At 37.0% G+C, this 25,773-nt stretch overlaps 1 protein-coding gene across 1 annotated transcript; it reads right to left on the minus strand.

Moving 5' to 3' along the window:
* Positions 1-6,478: 6,478 nt before the first annotated feature.
* LOC106826627 (cytochrome c, testis-specific) lies at positions 6,479-19,127 on the minus strand. Its single transcript, XM_014834080.3, has 2 exons — positions 18,962-19,127; positions 6,479-6,722 (listed from the first exon to the last, which is right to left on the minus strand). The coding sequence occupies exons 1-2, from the start codon at positions 19,125-19,127 to the stop codon at positions 6,574-6,576; spliced, it is 315 nt and encodes a 104-aa protein (XP_014689566.1). The 3' UTR covers positions 6,479-6,573.
* Positions 19,128-25,773: the final 6,646 nt, after the last annotated feature.

Below are 25,773 nucleotides of genomic sequence, written 5' to 3' on the forward strand. Positions count from 1 at the left end.
CACACACACATACACACAAAAACATCAGGCTTATAGATACAGAGAACAGATTGTTGGTTGGCAGAGGTAGGGGATGGGGAGTGGGCAAAATGGGTGAAAGGGGTCAAAAGGTACAAAAATTCCAGTTATAAAATAAATAAATCCTGGGGATGTAATGTACAGCATGGTGACTATAGTTAATAATACTGTATTGCATATTTGAAAGTGACTAAGAAGAACAGATGTTAAAAGTTCTCATCACAAGAAAAAAAAGTTTTGTAACTTTGTATGGTGATGAATGTTAACTAGACTTATTGTGGTGAACATTTTGCAATATATCCAAATATTGAATCATTATGTTGTACACCAGAAATTAACAAAATGTTTATATTTCAATTATACCTCAATTAAAAAATAAAGTAAAATAATAAATAAAAAAAGAATAGAGCAAAGTTAACACATAGAGTATGATCAGTCAGGGTAACAGGCAAATCAAAGAGCAAAGAGGCTGGGTCTAACAGAGTGACTGTCTGAAGTGAAAATACGAGCAAAGGAAATGCATATACATGGAAGATGGTATTTTATTTGCCATTTTTCACTACCTGCTTCCTTTTAAGATGACACACTACTGTTATGTGACTTGCCATTCCTCCTGCAGGCAGAATATACCCCCTCACCTCATTGGCATTGGGCTTGGCCACTTAACATGTTCTGGTCTTTGGAATATAAGCAAACATAACGTATGCTACATCTGAGCAGAAGGTTCATGGAGCATCAGGAGCTTCTTCCAGGGCTCTTGACCTTTCCTCTGCCACAAGAACAAGAACATACCATATAGGTACTTCTTTAACCTGGGTCCAGAATGAGAAGACACTTGGAGAGGCACAGCTGACCAAAGGCTACATGCTATGTGAATGAGAAATAAATGTTCTGTTGTTGCAAGCCCATAAGATTTTGTTACCACAGCAAAGTTGACTAATACAGGAATCAGTACCTAGAAGTGAGGTGATGCTATGTGGCCCTATGTTCATTACCAGATAGCAGATGGCAGGGAAATTGTTATTCAGAGCTAGAAAAATGGTGACCCATGTTATGTAGGGATCAAATATTTGGTGAAATTATCACCTGCAATAATTTGAACAATAGGTAATAAACCTAATGAATATATGGCTTTGGGTGAAGAGAATGCAAAAAAAAAAAAGTTACAAGTGTACCTTGGTCATTACTAGTTGTGTTTGACAAGATTCTACAAAAGAGTTGACCTCAGGAAAAGGACTGGCCTATCTAAAAGCAGGATGCATGGGAAATAGAGAATCCAGAAATGCTAGGAGTTGCCATCCTGAAAGCTACAACTGCTTCTCATCTCAACTTCAGATGAAATTTAAAAATACTCTGTGCAACAAAGGCCAAATAAGACTCAGTCTTGGGGCAAAGAAATGGGTCAGAAAAAGAATGTGACTCCATGAAAGCCTGATAAACCCAGGATACTATTGACAAAAACCAAAAATGAAAGAGATTTTTGGAGACAGTTGTACCACCATCCTAGGTTTTGAAAGGACTGTGACTGTTAAAAACATGAAAACAATCTTTGGGCTGCAGTCATCTGGGGATTTGTCTGGACTAGATGGCTCACTCTGTCTGGCCCCTTGACAGAGATGGCTGGAAGTCTGGGCTCGATGGGACTCTGGAACAGCTGAATCAATCCATCTCTCTCACTCCCTCTCCCAGCTGAATCAATCAATCTCTCTCCCTCTCTTTCTCTCTCTCCCTCTCCTTTCTATCCCTCTAAGTCTCAGGCCCTCTCACTCTCCAAGGTTTCTCCATGCGGTCTCTCTTGCAGGATTGCTGAACTTCTTACATGGTGGCTTAGGGCTTCCAAAACTGCAAAAGTGGAAGCTGCCAGGCCTTCTTAAGGCTTAGGACTAGAACTGGTATAGCATCACTTCTACTACATTCTGTTATTAAACTGAATCAAGGTCAGCCTAGATTCAGTGTGGGAGGGGAATACACAAAGGCAGAAATACCTTTAAGCTGGTTTATTGAGGGACATCTATGGAGACCAGCTGCCACAATGAACAATAAATATTAAATAAACTAATTAATTAATGACCTTCTACTGTAGCAGACCATGTTGTTATTGTGGTAGAGATTGGCACACAATGGTTTAAAATTATCAACCTTATTTTCATTATCAAACAGCATTTATATAGTCATGATTTTCACATACTATTCCAAATACCATACCAAAAAAGGAAAATGAACCAAAAGTAAACCTCTTGGCAGGATTAATACAGAAAGATTTTATTAAAAAGATTTTGATTCCATATCATTGTTGCAGTTTTTATAAAGGAAAGTTAAAAGTGACGAAGTAGATGGATGGACAATAGTAATTAAAAGTATATGGATTTAGCCAGAACCACACATAAAAAGTAAGAAAATCAGATATTTGGGAATGAGGACACAGGTTCTAGTCCCAGTTTTGAGGAACAAGTGTTTTATTTTGAAAAGGTCTCTGGACCTCAGTTTTTGCAACAGTAAACGAGAGTATATGAACCATCAGTTGGATCTGCACCGCTCCCTCTGCCTTCTTAGTGCCTGCCATCAGTTTTTGTGCCCGCATGCACCACTCCACTCTTATGGTGGCTCCCCACTCCGACCTGCCCTACTACTATAGTATTCTGTGCTCAAATGAGGCCCCACTTTGGTGGGGAATGAGGAATTCAAGCTGAAGCACTACGTGAACTCACAAGTTGATGATAATGATCACTGAGTGAAAAACACAGAGAAGAAAATTTTATTCTAAATTCCTATCTATGTTAATATTTTAAAAGAAAGTGATGATGAGGGAGAATAAGCCAACAAAATACTCTCAAAATCACACTGTATTATATACATCTTGTAGGATACAAGAGTTCAATTAAAAAAATTACTCTTCCTAAAAAATACATTTATTTATGTTGTTTCCGACAAGAATCACTGATTAGAGGTTTATATCTGGGAGGTACTTCACTGGCTGGTGTAAAAAATTTTAAGAACGCAAAACTAACAATGTTCCACTGCTTTCTGAAGAGTTCTCTCTGTTCCTTCTGGAACACACAAATTATTGCCAAGTTAACTGAGCTCACATTTTTACTCTAATTAAACGAAAGAAGACTTTATTCTTCCAGATCCTTATCAAGATATATATTAGAATTGCTTATGCTACAGCGATAGATGTACATCTTATGCAATCACCCAACAGTCACAATACTTTTCAAATACTTTTTTGTTGATATGCAGTCAACATAACATTTCCTGGTCACTGAAGTCTCCTGCTTCCTGTTAATGGTGCTACAAAACAAGTTTCCTGGGGCCGGCCTGATGGCATAGTGGTTAAGATTGTGCACTCCGCCTGGGCAGCCGGGGGTTTGCAGGTTTGGTTCCCGGGCATGGACTAACACACCATTCATCAAGCCATGCTGTGGTGGCATCCCACATATAAAACAGAGAAAGATTGGCACAGATGTTAGCTCAGCGACAATCTTCCTCAAGCAAAAAGAGGAAGATTGGCAACACGTTAGCTCAGGGCCAATCCTCCTCACAAAAAAAAAAAAAAAACAAGGATACTTACTTTTTCTTTCAGATTTCATAATCATAGGAATCTGTTCTCTTATTAATACGAATCTTTCTTCTACTGAATCTTTAATTCAAGTTTAGGAGACTGGCAGACTTCAATAACTTTACAACTTCAGATTGTCATGAAGTTAACTATTCTTCCCTTTGCTCTGTCAAGGTACGCCAAATTTAGGTTGAAGAGCACTCAGAAAGTAATCCCCCTAGAGGTTCCTGTTATTCACAAGCGTGTGTTGTATAGATATGGTGCCTGTATCAGTTAGGGTTTTACCAGGGAGGCAGGAGCACTATGAATGATATGAATAAGGGAGTTATAATAGGGATTAGGCGTTACAGAATTTGGAGAAAAGCTGAGGAAACAAATAATGTCCTAGAAGGGATTGGAGCAAAGGGATTGGAGCAAAGTTGCTAAGACCACAAAGGGCAGCTGGTGAAGACTCGGGAAGGTTGCTGGCTCTGCATCTGATCATGGGCCTAAAGTTGGGAAGAAGAGCCAGGAGCAAACTAGGGAGAGCAAGGACAAACTGGTACCTGTGTTGTCTGTTTCTCACCAACTCAAACTTTGATCACATGGATGAACTGAAGAAGCTAGGCCCTTCCCCCTCAAAGCTACACATACCCCTGGCCCATGACTCAGAAGCTGAAAGAGATTTGGTAGCAGTTGGAGGAGCTGAGCGCCCAGCTGTTGCCCCATCGCACGAAGGCTACTGTCAACAGATAAATGACACCAAGTATGAGTTGCACCTGGGGCCTTGCACTGACCTTACAAAGGTAAAGGCTTCTGCCTAACTCCAATGCTCCCCAAATCTCAGGCAGATTTCTCAGGTGACCAGCCTTACAGAGCCAGGAGCCATACAGAAAAAAGAATTCTGGCAAACACAGTTCCAGCTTAGCTAAATTGGTACAAGATAAAATCACCACAGTGCCCAGAAGTCCTTTCATGTAAATTGATCCAAAGATGGATTTAAGCCTCTCAGAGACAATACAGATTCATTCAATAATAAAGTCTATCATAATACAGAATTTTAATTACTACACTTATTTGCAAATTTTCCTCCAAATTTTTTTTCTATCTAATACTAGAAATATTGCTACCAACAAAGAGGTATTTCTTTTGCTCTTGTTAAGATAAACATAAATGTAGAGCAACATTCAACATCTTATCACTAATTGAACAATTCTTAAATGGAAGAAATCTATTTAATATGTCTCCATTTCCACCCAATTGCCTTTTACCATCTCAGTTCATCTCATACTATTTACTTCCTACTTCTCCTAGGCCAAAAGAATTTAAACTCCAAACATAAGGCATTCTTGCTCCTCCCTATAATGTGGCTTTTTGTCAAAGCCACCAAGTCCATCAGGATTGTATAAATCTGAACTGTAACTATGAATATGAATTAAGTTCAAGTTCTTTCTCACAGAGTTCTCTTCTCATGTAAATCAGGATATGAGGTATGTCACCTAATTCTACTAATTCTAATTCACCTAATTCTAATCCTTGCAAACCCAACTCAGCTCTGAGACTAGCAACACCCTAACACCCTCTTGGAGTCCCTACAGATCTCTCTGCCCTCATCAAAGAATTCCTCCAGGAAGAGGGTAACAAGCTCAGCTTTACCTGAAGTCCTCCTTGGCTCCCAGGGACAAACCCTCCTATACAGTAGTGGCACTGGGCTTCATGAGAAGCATATTTTCTCCCACTTGCAAGAAGCATTAAAATTGAGCCCGGACACTTAGCTGATTTAATAGAACCTTCTGGAAATCACAGCTTTCTCAACCATGTTCCTCTCACTTCGGGAACTTTCTGTTAGGGTATCTTCTCAGTAGTAGCATCTGCTGATAAATTAACTAGCTAACTTATTATCACTATGATATGGTGAAAAGTCACCAGGACTTGGAGTAGAAGATTTAAGTTTTGGTTCTGGCACCAGATATCTCTAAGTCCCAATGCAGAAGGTAAAATCTGCCTCACAGGGGTGATGTTGTAAAGTGGAAATGAGATAATGGATGTCCTATCCTCACCCATAACGACCCCTGACCAGTCCATAACCCACCTCTTTCGTAAGGAAACTTCTTCTTGCCTTGGGCCATACTATATGGCTGACAGAATACTTATAGACTGCATAGCCACTTCAGGGGCCACCTCACACCACAAGAGCCACTGTTCCTTTCCACCCAGGCCCTGTTGTGGACCTGTTCCACCAGGCCTCACTCCCACTTACAGTGAGACCAGAGGTCTTTCCACATTAATAGGGTTATTTTTTCATTTTCTCTCCCTCTCTCTCAGGGTCCCTGCTATTCCTCCCCTGAAGTCCAGCTTTACATTATTCAAGATTAAAAGGATATCTATAATAAGATTAATGCAAAAAGATTATATGTTATGTGACATAAATGTTTATTAACATAGAAGATGCTTTTCTCCTTCTTTCTAGGTTTTATGTCACCCATGGTCAACAATTTGCACTTTTTTTCCCCAATAATATTCCTAAAATAAGATCAAACCTTTGATTTAATTTTCCCTACATTTTTTTCTTAAAGTTACTATAAGTACTGTTTAGAATAAAAGACAAACACCTAACCAAACACAGCTTAGTAAAAACTAAAGCTAACACCTGCTATATTTACATTTAAATTTCAGAGAAATGTGAGGAAGCTATCTCTATCATCAATAGCAGTTGTTAGGCTTATAAAATATTTTAAGCATATAGAGACAACTGAAGCACAATAGACTTCAGTTTCCTTTCCTCTCCTCTTCCATTCTGACCTTATGCACATCCTTAGTGAGCAGACAAAAGTAAGTTCAGACTCTGAAGGCATTTGATCAGTAGATCGCACATAATCAAAAATCTCAAGTTTTATTTTAAAATGTTAAACTTACTACAGGCTGATAAGAAAGATCAAATGACTTCTTTGAACATGCAATATTTGAAATTGGAAAATTTGGCTTATAACTAATATTTTTTAAGTAGCAAGAGCATTTTATGAAGATGTTGCCCGTTTCAAATACTGAATAAGATCTTCTCTCTCATTCTTCTTTTTAAGACCAGCAAAGATCATTTTAGTTCCAGGGATATATTTCTTTGGGTTCTCCAAATATTCCAACAGAGTTTCCTCTCCCCAGATAACACCTATAAAGGTGAAAATAAGTTTTAAGTTTGTGTAGTTACATTTGTAACGCCTACTTTCTGAAATGACCCATGTATGGGAACAAAAGATTACTTTTGGATTCAATATGAAGACTATCATAACCAGGAATACTCAGTTTCTAACCCACAAGAAAATTCCAAAATTAGTCTTTGGTGATCCACACTTTGGCTTCCCTGTAGAAATCCAATACTCCACAGGCTGTTTAGGATTCTTCAAGGTATACCAATGAACTACCACCCCAGATATGTTGTGCCCAAGCAGCACCCCATCCTCCTAGAATCACAGAGAGTTCCTTCTAGAAAAGATCTTAGAGATCAATTAATCCAACCTCTCATTTTGCAGATGAGTAAATGATGACTCAAAGAGAGGGGAATAACTTGCCCTGAGGTGACAAGGCTACTTAGAGTCAAGAATCTGTGACTACTAACTCATATTTCCATGTTTTTTCTGCCCATCATACCAAGCTGCCTCTGCCCAGATCTCTATCAAAAAAACTATAATTTCAAGAATCCAGTTCCTGGTTGCCTCTACCTTTTTGCCTTTTTAAAATCAGTCAAAAAGAACATGGACAAAAAGAAACAGAAACGTTAACTCCACTTCTGATAAAATTTTTGAGGAAGCACCTATAACCCCAAACTTGATATAATTAGAAGACTACCAAGGACATAAAACCTGGACCAAAGTGAGAGGACAGCTGTCACTAATGTTCTCAAAAGAAGAAGAGAAACGTTCTCCAAAGTAGGAAACAAATCCTGAAGGGCAAAGTCAGCATCCTACAGCCCAAAAAGTTGAGTGTATATTGGCTTGCTGTGAAAGTCTACCTAAATTCAGTGTGACACCATGGAGGGCCAGGGGAGCCAGGATTAAAGAAGAAAACACCGACATGCCATCTTTAAAAGAATATCCTACCTTGTTATAGAAGAGAAACTGAGGGTGTTGGCTAACCCTAGAACTGTCAGTCTTTGTCAGTTGAATTTAAGAGCCAAAAAACTCCCCACCAAACATACACAGATACACATTCAGACACATACTGTGGGTAAGGAAGACCTCATAACTAACTGGAACACTTAGACCCTCACTCTTACTGTCCTTGTGCAAATAACCAGTCCAATAAAAATTGTCCTCACCAAAAGATGAGTAATAATCAAAAAGGAATCAGCACAAAAGAGTATTAAAAACACATACACACACATACACACACACACATCGCATAAAGGAATACAAAAAACAAAAGCTAAAGGAAAAATGCACATCAGAAATTATATACATTAAGCAGATTAAAATTATGACCACATTCCTATGGATTCAAAAAAGGTATTTATGAATCAAGGGCTCAAAGCAGAGCTACAAAGGCTCAAGGAGAATATGATAAAACAGAAAGACATAAATGACATCAAAAAGAACAGATGTTGCTGATAGCACAATGAGGCTTGAAAACATGAATAAAAGCAAAATGCAGAGAATGAAGAGTTTAAAATGATCTAAAGGAAATGCCAGATACAGAAGATATTTAGACAAAGGAGATCCAAAATATGTATAATTGGTGGCCCAAGTAAGATTTTTTTAAAAACAAATGAAATAGAAGAAAATTATTAAAACATATAATTCAAGAAAACTTTCAAAAATAAAAGTCCTACATCCACCAATTAGAAGAGCACATATTCCAGGAAAATGTGAAACCAGTCAATCAAGACTTCTGCACAGCTTAGCAAAGTTACTAAATTTCAGTAAGGATTTACTGAAACTTAGAGGAAAGAGAATAAAACAAAAATAAAACCGAGTATAGGTTGGCATCAGATTTCTCCAAAGCATAATTCAACATGAAGCATACAAAATCCTGAGGAATTAAAAGTATCACCCAATAATTTTATGTCTAACTAAATTATCATTCAAGCATAATGAGAATCCACGGTTGTTTTCGAATATCCAAGAATTAGGGTAATATAGTTCCAAGAATCCTTTCTTGGCATAACTACTGAAAGATAACCTTCCACTAACCAACAGACAAATACAGACACTGTATAAAAGGTAGAAATAAGCACTGATACCATTTAAATGTAAGACAAATGTTAAAACAACTGTGGTAATAATGATTACAAAAGATGTAAATGATATACATCACGTCAGAGTAAATATAACAACATAAGTAGCAAGAGTTAGGAGATGGTGTGAAAAATGGGAGGTTGTATAACCACTTTGATTTTCTCATCCTTCATGGTAGGGGATACACAGATATTATTTAAAGTAGCTAAATCAAATAATAGAGGCATATGGATATTATTTAAAATACAAATATGGCCACTAAAATTAATAATATTACCAAATAAAATTAGCTGGTAAAGGGAAAGGAACAGAGGAAGACGAGGAGAAGTGAACATACACAATTTCCTCATGGCTCATACTGGGAGGTATCCTTTGGAACTATTTGAATTTTGATATAATGTACCTGGATTTCAAAATAGTTTTCAAATTATTAACACATTTATGATTTGGTGTGTCCTACTGCCTCTTTTAACAGATTTGACATGACAATAGACAATAGATAAAGATTAATCTCTAATAATAAGTTAGTTTAGTTAATATGCTAACCCATGATGTGATTTCTGTAAAGGCCCAAGAGGACCTGAGTTTGAATCCTAGTTCTATCACTTGTTAGCATAGAACCCCGGCCAACTCATGAATTAATTCAAACAATTTGTTTCTAAAACCTGCTTCAATTATCATTGCCCAAAAAATACAAATGGGATATAGGTACTCAATAATACTCATAAAGATATTATTCTGAGAACAAAAATTTTATCAACTTACTGACATTTTCAAAAACACAATATAGATGTTCAATATCACTAACCATTAGGGAAATGCAAATCAAAACCACAATGAGATGCAACTTCACACCCATTAGGATGGCCATTCTCAAAAAAAATAAAGGAATAAAATTACAAGTGTCGTGGAGGATGTGGAGAAATTGGAACCCTTGTGTATTGCTGGTGGGAAGATAAAATGGTGCAGCCACTGTGGAAAATGGTACAGCTGTTTCTCAAAAAATTAAACACAGAATTATCATATGATTCAGCAATTCCACTTCTGGGTATATACCCAAAGGAAGTGAAAGCAGGGACATGAACAGATATTTGGACACCCATGTTCATAGCAGAATTATTCACAAAAGCCAAAAATTAGAAGCAACCCAAGTATCCACTGACAGATAAATGGACAAACAAAATGTGGTATATACATACAATGGGATATTATTCAGCCTTAAATAGACGGAAGTTATGACACATGGTGCAACATGGATGAACCCCGAAGACACTATGCTAAGTGAAATAAGGCAGTCACAAAAAGGCATATGACTCCACTTACAGGAAGTACCTAGAATAGTCAGATTCATAGAGACATAAAGTAGAATGGTGGTTGCCAGGGCATGTTTAATAGGTACAGAGTTTCAGTTTGGGAAGATAAAAAAGTTCAGGAGATGGATGGTTGCAGAACAATGTGAATGTACTTAACACCACAGAACTGTACACTTAAAAATGGTTAAAAGGATAAAGTTTATGTTATATATATTTTGCCACAATTTTTAAAAACCACACCATGTAAGATTATTGCTACAATTATGAATTTTGTAAAACTATGCTCTAAGTCAGTCATACGGGACAAAGAATCTTCTTTAACATATGAGAATTTTGGGGGCCAGCCCAGTGGCGCAGCAGTTAAGTTCACATGTTCCCCTTCAGTGGCCTGGGGTTCACCAGTTTGGATCCCAGGTGCGGACCTATGCACTGATTGTCAAGTCACGCTGTGGCAGGCGTCCCATATATAAAGTAGAGGAAAACGGGCATGGATGTTAGCTCAGGGCTAGTCCTCCTCACCAAAAAAGAGGAGAATAGGTGGCAGATGTTAGCTCAGGGCTAATTTTCCTCAAAAAAAAAAGAGAATTTCCATATTCTTTTGAAAACTAAAATAGTATAACTATTTCCAAGAGAAAGATCATACATAGAAAATGAAATACAATACACAGTTTTCCAGAATTTGTATTAAAATTCAACTATTGACTTCCTTTTTCTTCTTAATTATTCAAATCTGTCTTTGGTCAAGATATGATAAAATATGTTTTAAATCCTTATTTTATTCTAAATAACCTCATTTTAAAACCCTAGTTCAATTAACGTAGTAAGCTACTTACATTATTCTTTTTTCCAGCTTTATTGAGATATAATTAACATATAACATTGTATAATTTAAGGTGTACAATGTGTTGATTTGATGCACATATATTGCAAAATGATTACTACAATAGCATTAGCTAAAACCTCCACACCATCTGAGAATTACTTTTTCTTTTTTGTGGTAAGAACATTTAAAACGGACTCTCTTAGCAACCTTCAAGTATATAATACAGCATTATTAGCTATAAGTGCCATGCTATACATTAGATCCCCAGAACTTGTTAATCTTGTAACTGGAAGTTTGTCACCATTACCTCTGACCCCAGGCCCTGTTAACCACCACTCTACTCTCTGTTTCTCTGAGTTTGACTTTTTTTTATTCCACTGTATAATATAAGTGTTATTATACAGTTTTCATCTTTCTCTAACTTATTTCACTTAGCATAATGCCCTCAAGGTTCATCCAAGTTGTTGCAAACAGGAAGATTTCCTTCTTTCTCATGGCCGAAGAATATTTTATCGTGTTTGTGTGTATATATGACATATATATAGATCTTGGCTATTGTAAATAATGCTGCAATGAACATGGGGGAGCAAGTATCTCTTCCAGATCCTGTCTTCATTTTCTTTGAATATATACCCAGAAGGGGGATTACTGGATCATATAGATCTATTTTTAACTTTTTGAGGAAACTCCATACTGATTTCCATAGCGGCTCTACCAATTTATGTTCCCAGCAACAGTGCACAAAGGTTCCCTTTTCTCCACGACCTCACCAACACTTGCTATTTCTTGTCTTTTTGATTATAGTAATTCTGACAGGCATGAGGCAATATCTCATTGTGGTTTTGATTTGAATTTCCCTGATGATTAGTGATGTTGAACACCTTTTCATGTACCTGTTGGCCATCTGTATCTCTTCTTTGGAAAAATGTCTATTCAGGTCCTCTGCTCATTTTTTAATCAGTTTGTTTTTTCACTATTCAGTTGTATGAGTTCTTCATATATTTTGGATATTAACCCCTTATCAGATATATGGTTTGCAAATATTTTCTCCCATTCCATAGGTTGCCTTTTCATTTTGTTGACTGTTTCTTTTGCTGAGCAGAAGCTTTTTAGTTTGATGTAGTCTCACATATTTATTTTTGTTCTTGTTGCTTGTGTTTTTGGTATCATATCCAGAAAATTGTTGCCAAGACCAATGGCAAGGATTTCCATGTTTTCTTATAGGAGTTTTACAGGTTCAGGTCTATGTTTTAAGTCTTTAAACCATTTCAAGTTAAATATTGTGAGTGGTGTAAGATAGGGGTCCAATTTCATTCTGCTACTTATTATTTTTATTTCATCTGTAGAACTAACAAATTATATTCCCAAATAAGTCACAAATTTTACTTAAATGATCTGACTTAGGGAAATTTTATTTCTAATTCTTATATAATGTTATAAAGCCAAATCTTCTATACAGGTTTTAATCTTTGACAATAATCTATAATAAAAGATATATTTGTAACAAGTTTTAATATAATTGCAAGTCAATGCTAATAAGCAATAAAGTCCTCAAAATAGTGGCAGCTAAAGGAAGAAATATTGTTATAAGTGTTCCACAAATTAGGACTTCAAAAGTGGACTGCTCTTGTAATAGGATTATAAAGTAATAAAATGATCATATAGAGAAACATGACTTCGAAAATTAAAAAGCCATATAAATACCAACAATAAATGCAAGTTTAAACCAGGTTTACTCAATATTCTATCAACTAGAAACCCTACTGCAATAAAATGCAACCGAATTCTGACACTAACTGCCTGGAATTAGTACAGACTCCACAGTCCCCAACAATACTGCCCTCATTTCAGACACCAGCAGCAAGTCTGATGTCCTCAGGCCACCAAACTTCTCACCAAATGGATATAAATTTCAGGGTTTCCAGGACCCCCTCAAGTTTGATAATTTGCTAGAATGATTCACAGAACTCAGGCAAGCACTATTCTTACAATTACAGTTTTATTATAAAGGATACAAATCAGGACCAGCCTGATGAAGAGACCCACATGGCAAAATCTGGGAAAGTCTCAAACACAAGGCTTCTGGGTCCTGTCTTTGTGGAATCAGGACTCACCACCCTTCCAGTACATTGATGTGTTCACCAACCAGGAAGCTCAACCAGAGCTTCCAGTTAAAGTGTCCAGAGTTTTTATTGTGGTTTCATTATATAGGCATGATTGATTGAATCATTAGCCAGATGACTGAACTCAATCTCCAGGTCCCACCCCTTATCCCTGGAGGTGGAACTGACATCACCTAGCACAAAGCTCCAATTCTCTAATCACATAGTTGATCTTTCCAGCTTGGCTAGCCACCATCCTGAAATGGTAGGCTAATAGACCTACCATAAATAATCTCATTAGTGTAAACTCAGGCCATCCTCCCAGGGCCCAACCTCAAATAACAAAGACACTCCTATCACTCAGGAAATTCCAAGGTTTCAGAGATTCCCTCCCAGGGACCTGGGACAAAGACCAGACAAATTCCTTATTATCATTATCCAGCATTTTTCCACATACTAAATACAGTGATATTGTGTTAAAAACAACGACACTGATGTTTAAAAAGATGCTGAAGCATCCTTGATTTGAGAAAGATTAAATTTTATTCATTCCGTTTTAATATAACTATTTTATCAATTATCTATGTATTTATTTTATGTATATATGGCCCTTTATTATGAGTGTTCCCTGAATAAAGGTATGTTGACGTTCTCACCCCTAGTACCCGAGAATGTAGCTTTGTTTGCAAACATGTCATTATAGACGTGATTAGTTAAGTTGAACAAGGTCACACTGGAGTAGGATGGGCCTCCAATCCAATATGACTGGTATCCCAATAAGATGGCCATGAGATGACAGAAACACACAGGGACCATGTGATGATGAAGGCAGAGATTGGAGTTATGAGCTGTAGGCCAAAAACACCAAGATTACTGGCAAACCACCAGAAGCTAGGAAGAAGCAAGGAAGGATTGCCCTACAGCTTTCAGAGGGAGCATGGCCCTGCTGACACCTTGATTTTGCACTTCTAGCCTCTAGAAGTGTGAAACCATAAATTTCTGCTATTTTAAGCCATCCACTTTATGGTACTTTGTTACAGCAGCCCTAGGAAATTAACACAGTCCTCAAATGCTAAGGTCTTTTAGTAGTGCTCTAAAGCAGTTAGACTTACTATATATTGCCCACCCACCCCACCCTGGTTTGCTTGGAAACACAAGAGAAGTCTAGGGGCCAAGGTCTTTGCCACCTCTCATCCTACTAAACTGTATTGTTCTCAATGCTTCAGGAAAATGAAAAGTATCTTATCTTCAAAAAGAGCTGGCAACCCCTACATGTGCTAATTTTGTTTTAACCAAACCATTGGACTATCTACAAGGTCCCTTTGCCCAAAATTCCAGATAACAAACATTTCATTATATCTTATCTATCTGCAGTATAAACACCTGACAATTAGTCTTTTGATTGCAATGTAAGTGCCTGACATTAAGCTTCTGATTACCAAGACATCCACTTCTAAGACATCCATCTCAAATAAACACATTGCCAGATACCTGACTAGATAAAAAGCCAGGTGGCCCCACCCATGAAGTTCCCTTTTTTAAGAAAGCTCTGGTAGACCTAGAAAACTGACCATTTGCTTTTTCCTTCTTGTACTTTAATCTCCACTTTTATGTTTTAAATTCACCAGTAAAGAGTGAACCTGTGAAATCCTAGGCACCCCACCCTTGACCCCAATAAAAGCAGAACCCCAGACTCATGCTTGCACACTCTCTCCCTCTCTCTTTCTCTCTCTCCCTAAGACCTCACTATGTTGCCCCAGGCCCTTGGAAACTCTCTGGCAGATGCTGAAGCTGCAGTCTCACAAACAGAATTTCTTTTTCCTCAGGAAAATCTCACTTTTGCTCTTGCGGTCTTTCAACTGATTGGGCAAGGTCCTCTCAGATTATTGAGGATAATCCCCTTTGATTCAAGGTCGACTGATTGTAGATGTTAATTACATCTACAAAATACAGCAAAATCACAGCAACACAGGCTCCATGTACCTTCCAGGACTTGTAAGTAATAAACTTTGTCTTTTCAAAGTTCCCTGATGGTTGTTGTTGAGGTGCATCTTGCAATCATAATAAGAACCACAAGGGCCAGTCCAGCCACAACACTGGCTTCAGTGGGGGAAGGGTCTGTGGGAGCTCACCACAAGTAGTACAGGCCCAGGTGAGTGTCCCTAGGCATTATTAGCCAATAGCATCACTATTGATAGGCTGAGACCAACCCAAAACACTATCTTCTTAGAAACATTAACACAGATTAAAATAAGCAGAATCCCTCCTTTGACAAAGTATAAGCTATTATATGTGTACTCAAAAAACTAGTGCACCAGATGACAACTTCCCTATTAAAGCCCTTCTCCTACAACATGGTCTGCAAAGCTCAATCCAATAAGGTACATTATAGTCTATACAAGCACTATAAGATGCATTACAAAGTCTGAAAATACTAAATTCAAATCATATATGAAGAGGACTTACAGCTCCCAATTATCTATATTTAAAACTTCTCCAAACACCAAAGCCACAAGAAAACTAGAAACCACTATCTCTTATAACTACAAATGCAAAACTCCTCAACAATATACTGGCAAGCTAACTCCAACAGCACATTAGAAGAATTTCACACCATGACCAAGTGGGATTTATCCTAGGAATGCAAGGGTGGTTCAACACAAGAAAATCAATCAATGTAATACACCAGATTAATAGAAAGAAAAAAAAATACGATCATCTCAATAAATGCAGAAAAAGCATTTGACAAAGTCCAATATTCTTTCATGATAAAAACACTCAGCAAACTAGGAATAAAAGGGAAAGTGCTTAACCTGAAAAAGGGGATTTACAGAAAACCCACAGCTAACATCATACTCAAGGTGAAAAGCTGAAAGCTTTCTCCCTAAGATCAAGTATAAGACAAAGATGCTCGCTTTCACCAGGACTATTCAGAATTCAACTAGAAGTCCTAGCCAAAGCAATTAGGGGGAAATAAGAAGTAAGAGCCATCCAACTTGGAAAGAAAGAAGTAAAACTATCTCTATTCACAGATGACATGATTCTATATACAGAAAATCCCAAAGAATCCACAAAAAAATCTACTAGAGAAAATAAATCAATTCAGCAAAGTTGCAGGGTATAAGATCAACATACAAAGATAATTTATGCTCCTATACACAAGCAATGAACAATCCAAAAAGGAAAAAAAAAACCAATTCTATTTATAATGATATCTAAAAGAATAAAATACTTAGGAATAAATTTAACCAAGGAGGTAAAAGATTCGTACACTGAAAATTATAAAACATTGCTGACAGAAATTAAAGACCTAAATAATATGGAAGGGCATCCCATGTTCATAGATTGGAAAGTTAATATTGTTAAGATGGCATACTCCCCAAAGCAATCTATAGATAGAATGCAATCTCTATCAAAATTCCAAAGGCGTGTTTTGCAGAAATGGAAAAACTGATCTTCAAATTCATGGAATTGCAAAAGACCCTGGATAGCCAAAACAATACTGGAAAATAAAAACAAAGTTGGAAGGCTCACACTTCCCAATTTCAAAACTCACTACAAAGCTACAGTAATTAAAACAGCGTGGTAGTGGTATAAGGATAAACATAGAAACCAATGGAATAGAACTGAAAGTCCAGAAGTAAACTGCAACATATACAGCCAATTGATTTTCTTTTTTTTTTTTTTTGAGGAAGATTAGATCTGAGCTAACTACTGCCAATCCTCCTCTTTTTGCTGAGGAAGACTGGCCCTGAGCTAACATCCATACCCATCTTCCTCTATTTTATATGTGGGACACCTACCACAGCATGGCTTTTGCCAAGTGGTGCCATGTCTGCACCCAGGATCCAAACCTGCGGACCCCAGGCCACTGAGAAGCAGAATGTGCGAACTTAACCTCTGTGCCACCAGGTGGGCCCTAATTTTCAACAAGAGTGTCAAGACTATTCAACTGGGAAAGAATGGTCTCTTCAAAAAATGGTGCTATGACAACTGGATAACCACATGCAAAGAATGACACCAGACTGTTACCTCACTCTATACAAAAATTAATTTAAAATGGGTCAAGGACCTAAATATGAGAGGCAAAACTATAAAACTATTAGAAGAAAGGATACGGGTAAATCTTTATGACCTCAGATTTGGCAATTAATTCTTAGATTTGACACCAAAAGCACAAGCAACATCAACAAGAAAAATAGATAAATGGACTTCACACAAACTAAAAACTTCTGTGCCTCAAAGGACATTATCAAGAAAATGAAGACAATCTATAGAATAGGAGAAAATATTTGCAAATCACATACGTGATAAGCATTCAGTATCCAGAATACATAAAGAACTCTTACAATTCAACAACAAAAAGACAAAACAACCACACTAAAAAATGGGCAGAGAACATAAATAGACATTTTTCCAAAGAAATTATCAAAATGGCCAACAAGCACATGAAAAGATGTTCAAAATCACAGTTCATGAAGTAAATACAAGCAAAATTATGAGATATCACCTCACACCCACTAAGATACAAATTTTTAAAAAGAAGAGAAAAGAACAAGTGTTGGTGAGGAAATAGAGAAATAGGAATCTTTCTACATTGTTGATAGGAATGTAAAATGGTACAGCTGCTACAGAAAACAGTTTGACTTTTCCTCAAAAATTTAACAAATGATCCAGCAATTCCACTTCTAAATATATATCCAAAAGAACTAAGAAACAGGGGCTCAAACAAACAGTTATTCAGAAATATTCATAGCAGCACTACTAACAAAAGGCAATAGGTGGAAACAATCCAAATGTCCATAAACTAATGAATGGATAAACACATTGTGATATACACATACGATGGAATACTATTTGGCCATAAAAAAGAAATGAAATACTGACATATGCTACAACTTCAATGAACCTTGAAAACGTTATGCTAAGTGAAAAAAGCCAGACACAAAAGGTCATATATTATATGACTCTTTTTATACGAAATATACAGAATAGGCAAATCCATAGACAGGAAGCAGTTTAGTGGTTGCCAGGGGCTAGAGATAGGAGGAAATGCAGAGTGATTACTTCATGGGTACAGGGATTCTTATGGGATAATTAAAATGTTTTGAAACTACAGAGAGGTGGTGATCATACACCACTGTGAATGCACTAAATGTTACTGAATTACACACTTTAAAATGGCTAATTGTATGTTACATGAATTTCACCTCAATAAAAGGAATAAAAAGAAATAAAAAATAAGATAAAATAAAATAACCTTTCCAAAAAGTAGTGTAGTAGTGATCTGAAATTTGGGCCTGTAAGAAATGTTAGGCCCCAAGAACAGTTCAAAATAGAGTTGCACTCTATTTTAGAGTTGTACCCTATTTTTGAAGTGAATCCTAATGATATACACATATGTATGTATGTATGTGTATGTATATGCATATCCAGGAGGAATAAATTGCTTTGCAAAGATATTACAGTCTTTTCCAACCATTTTTAATTTCAACCCTAAAATGCTCTCACTTTAACTGCCATCTATCCACTTTCCACCAACAAAGAAATCACTGAATATACTGTTTCAAACTATATAGCAGTCCCCCTACACTCCGAAGAATCACTACCACAAATAGAAAACTACCATTATGCCACTACAATATGATGTGATTTTTTTTTAATTTAGATCATGCTTTTTCAACATACATGTACTGCATAAAATCAAATACCTTGTACAGGCAAAAACCTATGCCACAGAGAATTGCTAATTCCTCTGATCAAAAAGATGAACAGTTATCCAAACGTAGATCTTATGATATAAATCAATATTTCAGTAATATAAACATGCGGATTTCATTTTAATGCTGCAAATTAGGAAATTATTATAATATTAAATCATGCGCTTTCTTCTTTGCTACAAAGTTTCTGGTTCTCTCCCATAACTGCCTAATTTTTACCTTTGTTTTTGTTTGCATCAGAGTAAGAAAATCCTGGTGCTTGTCCTGTTTTTCGGCCAAAAAGGCCCCAGAGATTTGGACCTGTCTTGTGTTTTCCACCTTTTTCCACTGTGTGGCACTGAGCACATTTTTGAATAAAGATCTTGCCTGCTTCAGCATCTCCCATTTTGTTCTGCAATGAAACATTAAACCACAGACCAAAGAAAATATCAGACTTACAAAGCTGGGAAAAAAGGAATTCCATCAGTTTGAAATCAATACTAATGATATCAAACAAAAACATAATTTAAAGCACACATGCTTTAACATCTGAGTGCTCAAAAACATGAACATAGCATCCAATTTTACGAAGACTTAATCATCTCATTTATCAGGTTTATCTTCAATTTTTAGCTTTAGCTGCTTCAGAAACTGCTATTGGTATAACCCTTGTTTTACTTCAGCCTTCAAACAATTACAGTAACTTATCTAGGTCAATCATATTCCATTTTTTCTTTTCACTTCCAAAAAGTGCATATACAAAAAATGACATGAAACACATAGGTCTAACTTGATATCCCCTTACTTAAAAATAAGAATAGAACAAAACGAAAAGGTGCTTAAATATGATATTTATTATGAGTACTTACATGCCTACAATAATAGACATAACTATAAAATTAAAAACCACACAGGGGCCAGCCCAGTGGTGCAGCAAAGTTCGCACATTCCACTTCAGCAGCCTAGGGTTTGCCGGTTCAGATCCCGGGTGCAGACGTAGCAACACTTGGAAAGCCATGCTGTGGCAGGCATTACGTGTTTAATACCAATGTAGTGGAAAATACACAATTTTAAGTAGGAAAGGTTTTATTATATGGTGATAGATATATACAATAAATTTCATACAAAGATATTTTGACTGCCAAAAACTGTTACATAATTAAATAAATGCTCCTCCATCTAAAATGATGTAAAAATTAAAATAATTTCAACTTATTGAAAAAAAATGTAGTTTGAAATGCTAATGAATGCAGTAGCTGGGTTTCAGTCTGCCTGCTCTTTGTGTTACTTGAAGAATGGGTGCTGGGGAGGTGGGAGTGGGGATGGATTTCAACATAAAAGTCACTGTCATAGAAATCATGAAAATACCTAATTCTTTGACAGTACAGTTCTACGCACATTTTTTCACCTTTACAATTCTACTGAAAACTAGAAAATGTTTATTTTATTCTGACAGTACTGAAAAGTACAGTATTGTTTAACTAAAGTTAGCTATTACTCAAAGAGAGGCCAGTACTTCACATACAGTAAAATATACTGCTCTTCCTAATTTCTTTAAATCTATGTGGAAACCCAAAACAGTGTCAATAGTCCACCTAAAGGAAAGATAGAAGTTTTCTTTGGGCAGTATCCAAAACAAATAAGCTGTTAATCAATGTTTTAGGTCCAACAAAAAGTGGAGTAAGAAAATTCACTTTATCCAAGAGAAGCTTACATTAAAATTCCAAACTTCACTCAAAACACTGCATTCAATTTCTAACTATATGAGTTCAACCAATTCTCTATTTAGATACAGAATCCACTGAGTCTTTGAACCAGGAGCCATAGAGAGAAAAACTTTAGTCAGAAAAACAAATTTACAGCCTTTTAGCAAAATACATTCACTGTAACTATAAATTTGGTATCATATAAAAACAAAATGTCATCTCAGTACTAACTAAAGAATCCTTATTTCCAATTTTTATATAAAGCAGAAAGATCGGATTGATTTTTATACCAATTAAATGTTACTGGTAATTCAGAAAATGAGACTTTTTTTTAAGATTTTATTTTTTCCTTTTTCTCCCCAAAGCCCCTCCGGTACATAGTTGTATATTCTTCATTGTGGGTCCTTCTAGTTGTGGTATGTGGGATGCTGCCTCAGGGTGGTTTGACGAGCAGTGCCATGTTGGCGCCCAGGATTCGAACCAACAAAACACTGGGCCACCTGCAGCAGAGCACGCGAACTTAAACACTCGGCCACGGGGCCAGCCCCGAGACTTTTTTAAAAAAAGAAAAAACTAACATTCTCTTTATTTATATAGATTTCACATGCAAGTCACTTATGAGAAAATTTCCACTACCACTGTTCAAACTACCAGTATTTATCAGAATTAAAACATTCACCGCTGCCATCTTTAATCACTGCTGTGCAATACCTGCAATTCCAACGACCCTCTTCAAATTGCATTTAAACCAATAGATTCAGCAGTGGCAGCAGGGAGGCAGGAAAATCAGAAAGGATGTCAAGAGAATTCATTTTGTCTTATAATCATTTGGCACTCTCTACTGGTATTTAGTAATTAAGAAGAAATACCTCACTAAAAATAGGCAAAGATGTGACATCTGGTATGATAATGATGACTCACCAGAGAATGAAGTAATTCTAACGGTAAATAGACAGGGTGAGAGTAGCAAACACGTATACATGGCTTACTATGTGCCAGGCATAAGTCTAAGCTCTTTATATATTTTTAATGCATTTAATCCTCACACCAGCCCAGTGAGACAGATACCATTAATATCTCTATTTTTACAGATGAGGGAGATTAAGTAGCTTGTTTAAAGTCACAAGTTGATGAGAAGTGGAGAGAAATGGCGAAAGGTGAACGGAAGAGCAATATTAAATGTATAATCCTTGCAGTTGAATTTTAACAATTCCCTTTTAAGAGTGATCTAAGCAACCCTAGGTTGAACACCAGGTCTGACACACTGCGCATGCTTAACTGAGCGAGCGTGATTAAAGAGGAGGAAGTGAAACACTTTCTGCTACTGGTACATACCATTGCCATTTCTCACTTTAACCGTAAAAAGATGAATGTGTTAAGAACAATCAAGGCACCAATAAAGCTTTCAAAATTTACAAAACCCACAAAATTGAAGTGATGAAAGAGGGTAAGCTCACTAGAATATTTTAAGGGTGAATGCTACAAAGACTCAAAATGATTAAGTGGGATTCTGCGTGTTGTAGTGGAAAAAGTACTAAAGTGGGATGCATCACAAAGGTGGGATCCTGGGTAAATCGCTTCACGTCTGTGATCCCCGCCCCTGCCGTCCCCCACACATACACACACACACTCAGGCGTCTACGGCCTCTCTCCCTTGTAATCAGCTGTCACTGAACCTCCGAACAGGAATGACGATCCACCTTTCCAAACACCCAATCTGGGCTCTTCCATGCCACCACCTCCATTTTGAGTCGACTTCTGCCAACCGTGGGCGGAAGGCTCTACTCAAAATCGGTCCCACCCAGAATTCAGAAAGGCTGCAGAGGCCCCTCGCTAGAAGAGTCTTCTGTTGCACTTAAGGACACCTGGGGCCCACCAGGCCGGCGCTAGGGCAAGCCTCTGACGAGCAGGGAGCAGGATGGCTGGATACACCTCTCTGGGTGGACTCAGGCCCAAACTGCATTGGCTCATAATCAGTGCCTGGCCCGCTCCCTCACAGCCAGTCTCACACCTACCTCTGGGCCAGCGGCTCTGCCCTCTGCCTCCCAGGGTAACCCTTGGCAGTCACCGGGGCTGCTGCCGGGCAGAGCCTGCGCCCCAAACTCGAGGCTGGCAATTCCGCAGCAGAGCCTCAAATACCGGCACTGAGGTCCTACCAGACATGTGCTTCCGGTGCACGGGGGACAACAGCAGGCCGGGCTCCATCCGCGCTACTGATTGGCCCCCAGATCCCGTGGGATCGCAACTCTCGCGGGGCCTTAAAGCCTTGAGCCTGCTGTGCTGTCGCTGACTGTCTAAATTTGGCAAAGTGAATGAATGTCTTTCGAGCGCAACAGTCCCAAGCCTGGCGCTTTTTTCGTTTGTTTAACTTCTACCTAACCAAAGAGTTCAATTATCTATGTATATTTACAGTATGTACCAGTTCTTGCTTGAAATAGGAACTCGACATTTATGAATGGTCCATTAGCATTTGATCACAAGAATGAAATCACGTCAACAAAAGAATAAAACGAGAGTCGCTATGGGCAGGGCACTGTGACAAGCAACTTGGAAATACAAACACCAAACCGGAGCCCCGATTTTCTATGAGTTACAATCCAGCTAGAGCAAGATTTAAATATATTAAAACTTAAATCATTATAAATGAGCTACATAAAAATACAATAATGCCAGAGCTGACAGCAAGCTGCTTGCTAACTGCCAAAAGAGCAGAATGGAGTATGGATAGAAACGGAGAGAGAATGAGTTCTGAAGGGGCAAGGGAGGGAGATATGGAGGGAAGGACTGAGAAAGGTACAAGGAGATGAGGGTACCCCAAAGGCAGACAAGTGAGAAAGTTGAAGTTGTGTTTACGAAAACATGGGAAGGGAAAGGAGCCTACCTGTGGTCACATAATTACTCACTGAGACGTGAGTGGTAGGGCTATGACAGAGAAATAGGAAGATTAAGATAATTTTTTAAATTGCTCAACAATCAAGGTACTTGGGAAAATGATCGTGAAAATTCTATGAATTAGGTAAGTGGGAGGTTTACCCGATATTCTTGTTCTCTAAAGCGCTGTCCAATAAACCTTTCTGCCATGTTGGAAATGTTCTTCATGAGGGCTGCCTACTAGCTGCAAGTAGCTTTTAAGCACTTGAAATTTGGCTATGCGACTAACTGAATTTTTAATAATGTTCATTATTGTTAATTTTCATTAATTTTATTTTAATTTAAATAACCACAATTACCCAATGGTTGGATGAAACTATTCTAACTGATACCTGTGACTTCTGTCCTGTGATCTACATATTTAAAAGATGTACGTCATCAAATTGAATCAAAAGGACCAGGTCTACTGGGAGAAAGAAGTCAGGAGTTAAATATTATTCTCAAACTCAAATGAAGACATGCAAACTCAATTAAAGGAGACTATCATTTCTTGAGTGCCTACCACAGGCCAGGCTAGTTGCTTGCATACATTATCAGTAGCCAGTAGCCTTACAGATGGGAAAAATGGAGACTCTGGATCATATTCCTACAGAACAATATGAAAGGTAATAATTGATCACTAATAAATATCAGTGGTAAAATCTATTAAAAATTTGCAAATAGGGCAAAACGTTTTTACTTAATTAAACATAATGTATGAAGACTAATATCAATGACCAGTAAGCCTTATTGTAATTACATCATAATTCAAGACTTTCTGGAAAACAAACAAGAATTTACTAACTTCTTCTTGCATTTCAAAACTAAGTCACAATATCATCTCTTATTTTTTAAAAAGAAATTCATAAGAATTTTGGAAGAAAAAATTTCAAAGGAAATCTGAATTTCATGTGAAATAAATACGTGTTTATCACTCTAATAATTGTGCATTATAGGCTACATGTTTTAAAGACTTTGAAAAATTTTAATCTTCAAATGCCCAGAACATCTTTTCTGTAATATAAGACAAATGAATAATCATTCTCTCAAACTTCAGAATTTTCAGCTGTTTTAGTTATATGTGATTCATGTTCACATATGATATTATATGATTTGAAATATGACAAATCTGTCATTATTGACGAAAATGTTCTAAAATTGATTGTAGCAATGGTTATCCAATGCTGTGAACATACTAAAAACCATTTAACTTAACACTTTAAATGGATAAATTGTACGACATATGAATTAGATCTCAAAAAGCTGTTTAAAATAAATAGATGTCATATGAATAAAAATATACTTACTGTATTTTAGTAATTTATAAGTAAGTTTCTTATTTTCCTTGAATATGTTGTATTTCACATGATTGAGTAGTAAGGAAATTTTGCTTTCCTAGCATTTCGAAACATTTATGTTCCTGGTTTTGTTTTATGCAATCTTGTACCCCTTCTCTAAGAAAAAAAACAAAAGTAACAGCTCTGAATATCAGCCTAAAATTTTCAGGATACCAAGTCAGTAGTAATGTTTTACAAATAGAAATTGCCCAGTCAGTGCAGTTTAAGAAAATTGCACATTTTCCACTAGATGGCACTAGGGTGCAAGTAGTATTGCTACGATCTTTGCACTTCCTCACATCAATAAAATTGTTACATTACCACATTATTTTCATTCATCTTGATTGGCCTGGATAAGGTAAAGAGAACTGGAAAGTTAAGATAAAATTCTTCCTTGACTTGCTAAGCTCCAGGGTGAACAGAGCCCTCATTTTACAGATGTGGAATATAATGCAAGGGGAAATTGTCACAACTTTGTGCTAAAGTCAAGGTAAAAACCCAGAATCTCTAACTCTCAGCTGCCATCATACAACTATACAACATCAATAGTGACAGAGTGGACACCATAGTCAAAGAGAGCAAGAAAGTTAATCTCTACTGTGCCATTCTACACATATTATCTCATATGATCTCTAAGCTATTAGCTCCATATAGATTATCTCACACAATCCTAACCAGACAAGACCAAACTACTAACTTCATGAGGGAAGGAGAGTAACCATATTGTTTAATACTATATCAATTGAATATAGTACAGTGCCCAACACATAGTAAACAGTCGAAAACATTTGTTGCTTAGATAAATGGATGGATTAATTAGTTAAGCTTGACGAGTACACCATTTAGTAGGTAATATTATTTCTACTTTACAGTTGAGGAAACTGAAGTTGGAAATATGAAGTAACTTGTCCAAGCTCATAGAATTCAGTGGCAATACTGTTTAACACAATCTGACACTACTTTGCGTTATGTATTTATATGTAAGATTTCCACAACAGAACAAAAGCTGTCTGAGGGCAGGGATCATGTCCTTCCTGTTCCCCATGGTATGTCTAGCTCCTTGCACAGAGCCTGGCACATAGTTGGCACACGATAAATA

The sequence above is a fragment of the Equus asinus genome, chromosome 4 (assembly GCF_041296235.1).
Source record: "Equus asinus isolate D_3611 breed Donkey chromosome 4, EquAss-T2T_v2, whole genome shotgun sequence".
NCBI lineage: Eukaryota > Metazoa > Chordata > Mammalia > Perissodactyla > Equidae > Equus > Equus asinus.

Excerpts from the sequence above, each read along its gene's own strand:
- LOC106826627 (XM_014834080.3), bottom strand. The coding sequence starts at position 19,127 with ATGGGAGATGCTGAAGCAGGCAAGATCTTTATTCAAAAATGTGCTCAG. Across the intron at positions 6,723-18,961 it reads TGATGCAAACAAAAACAAAG|GTGTTATCTGGGGAGAGGAA; the intron begins GTAAAAATTAGG and ends TCACCTTTATAG.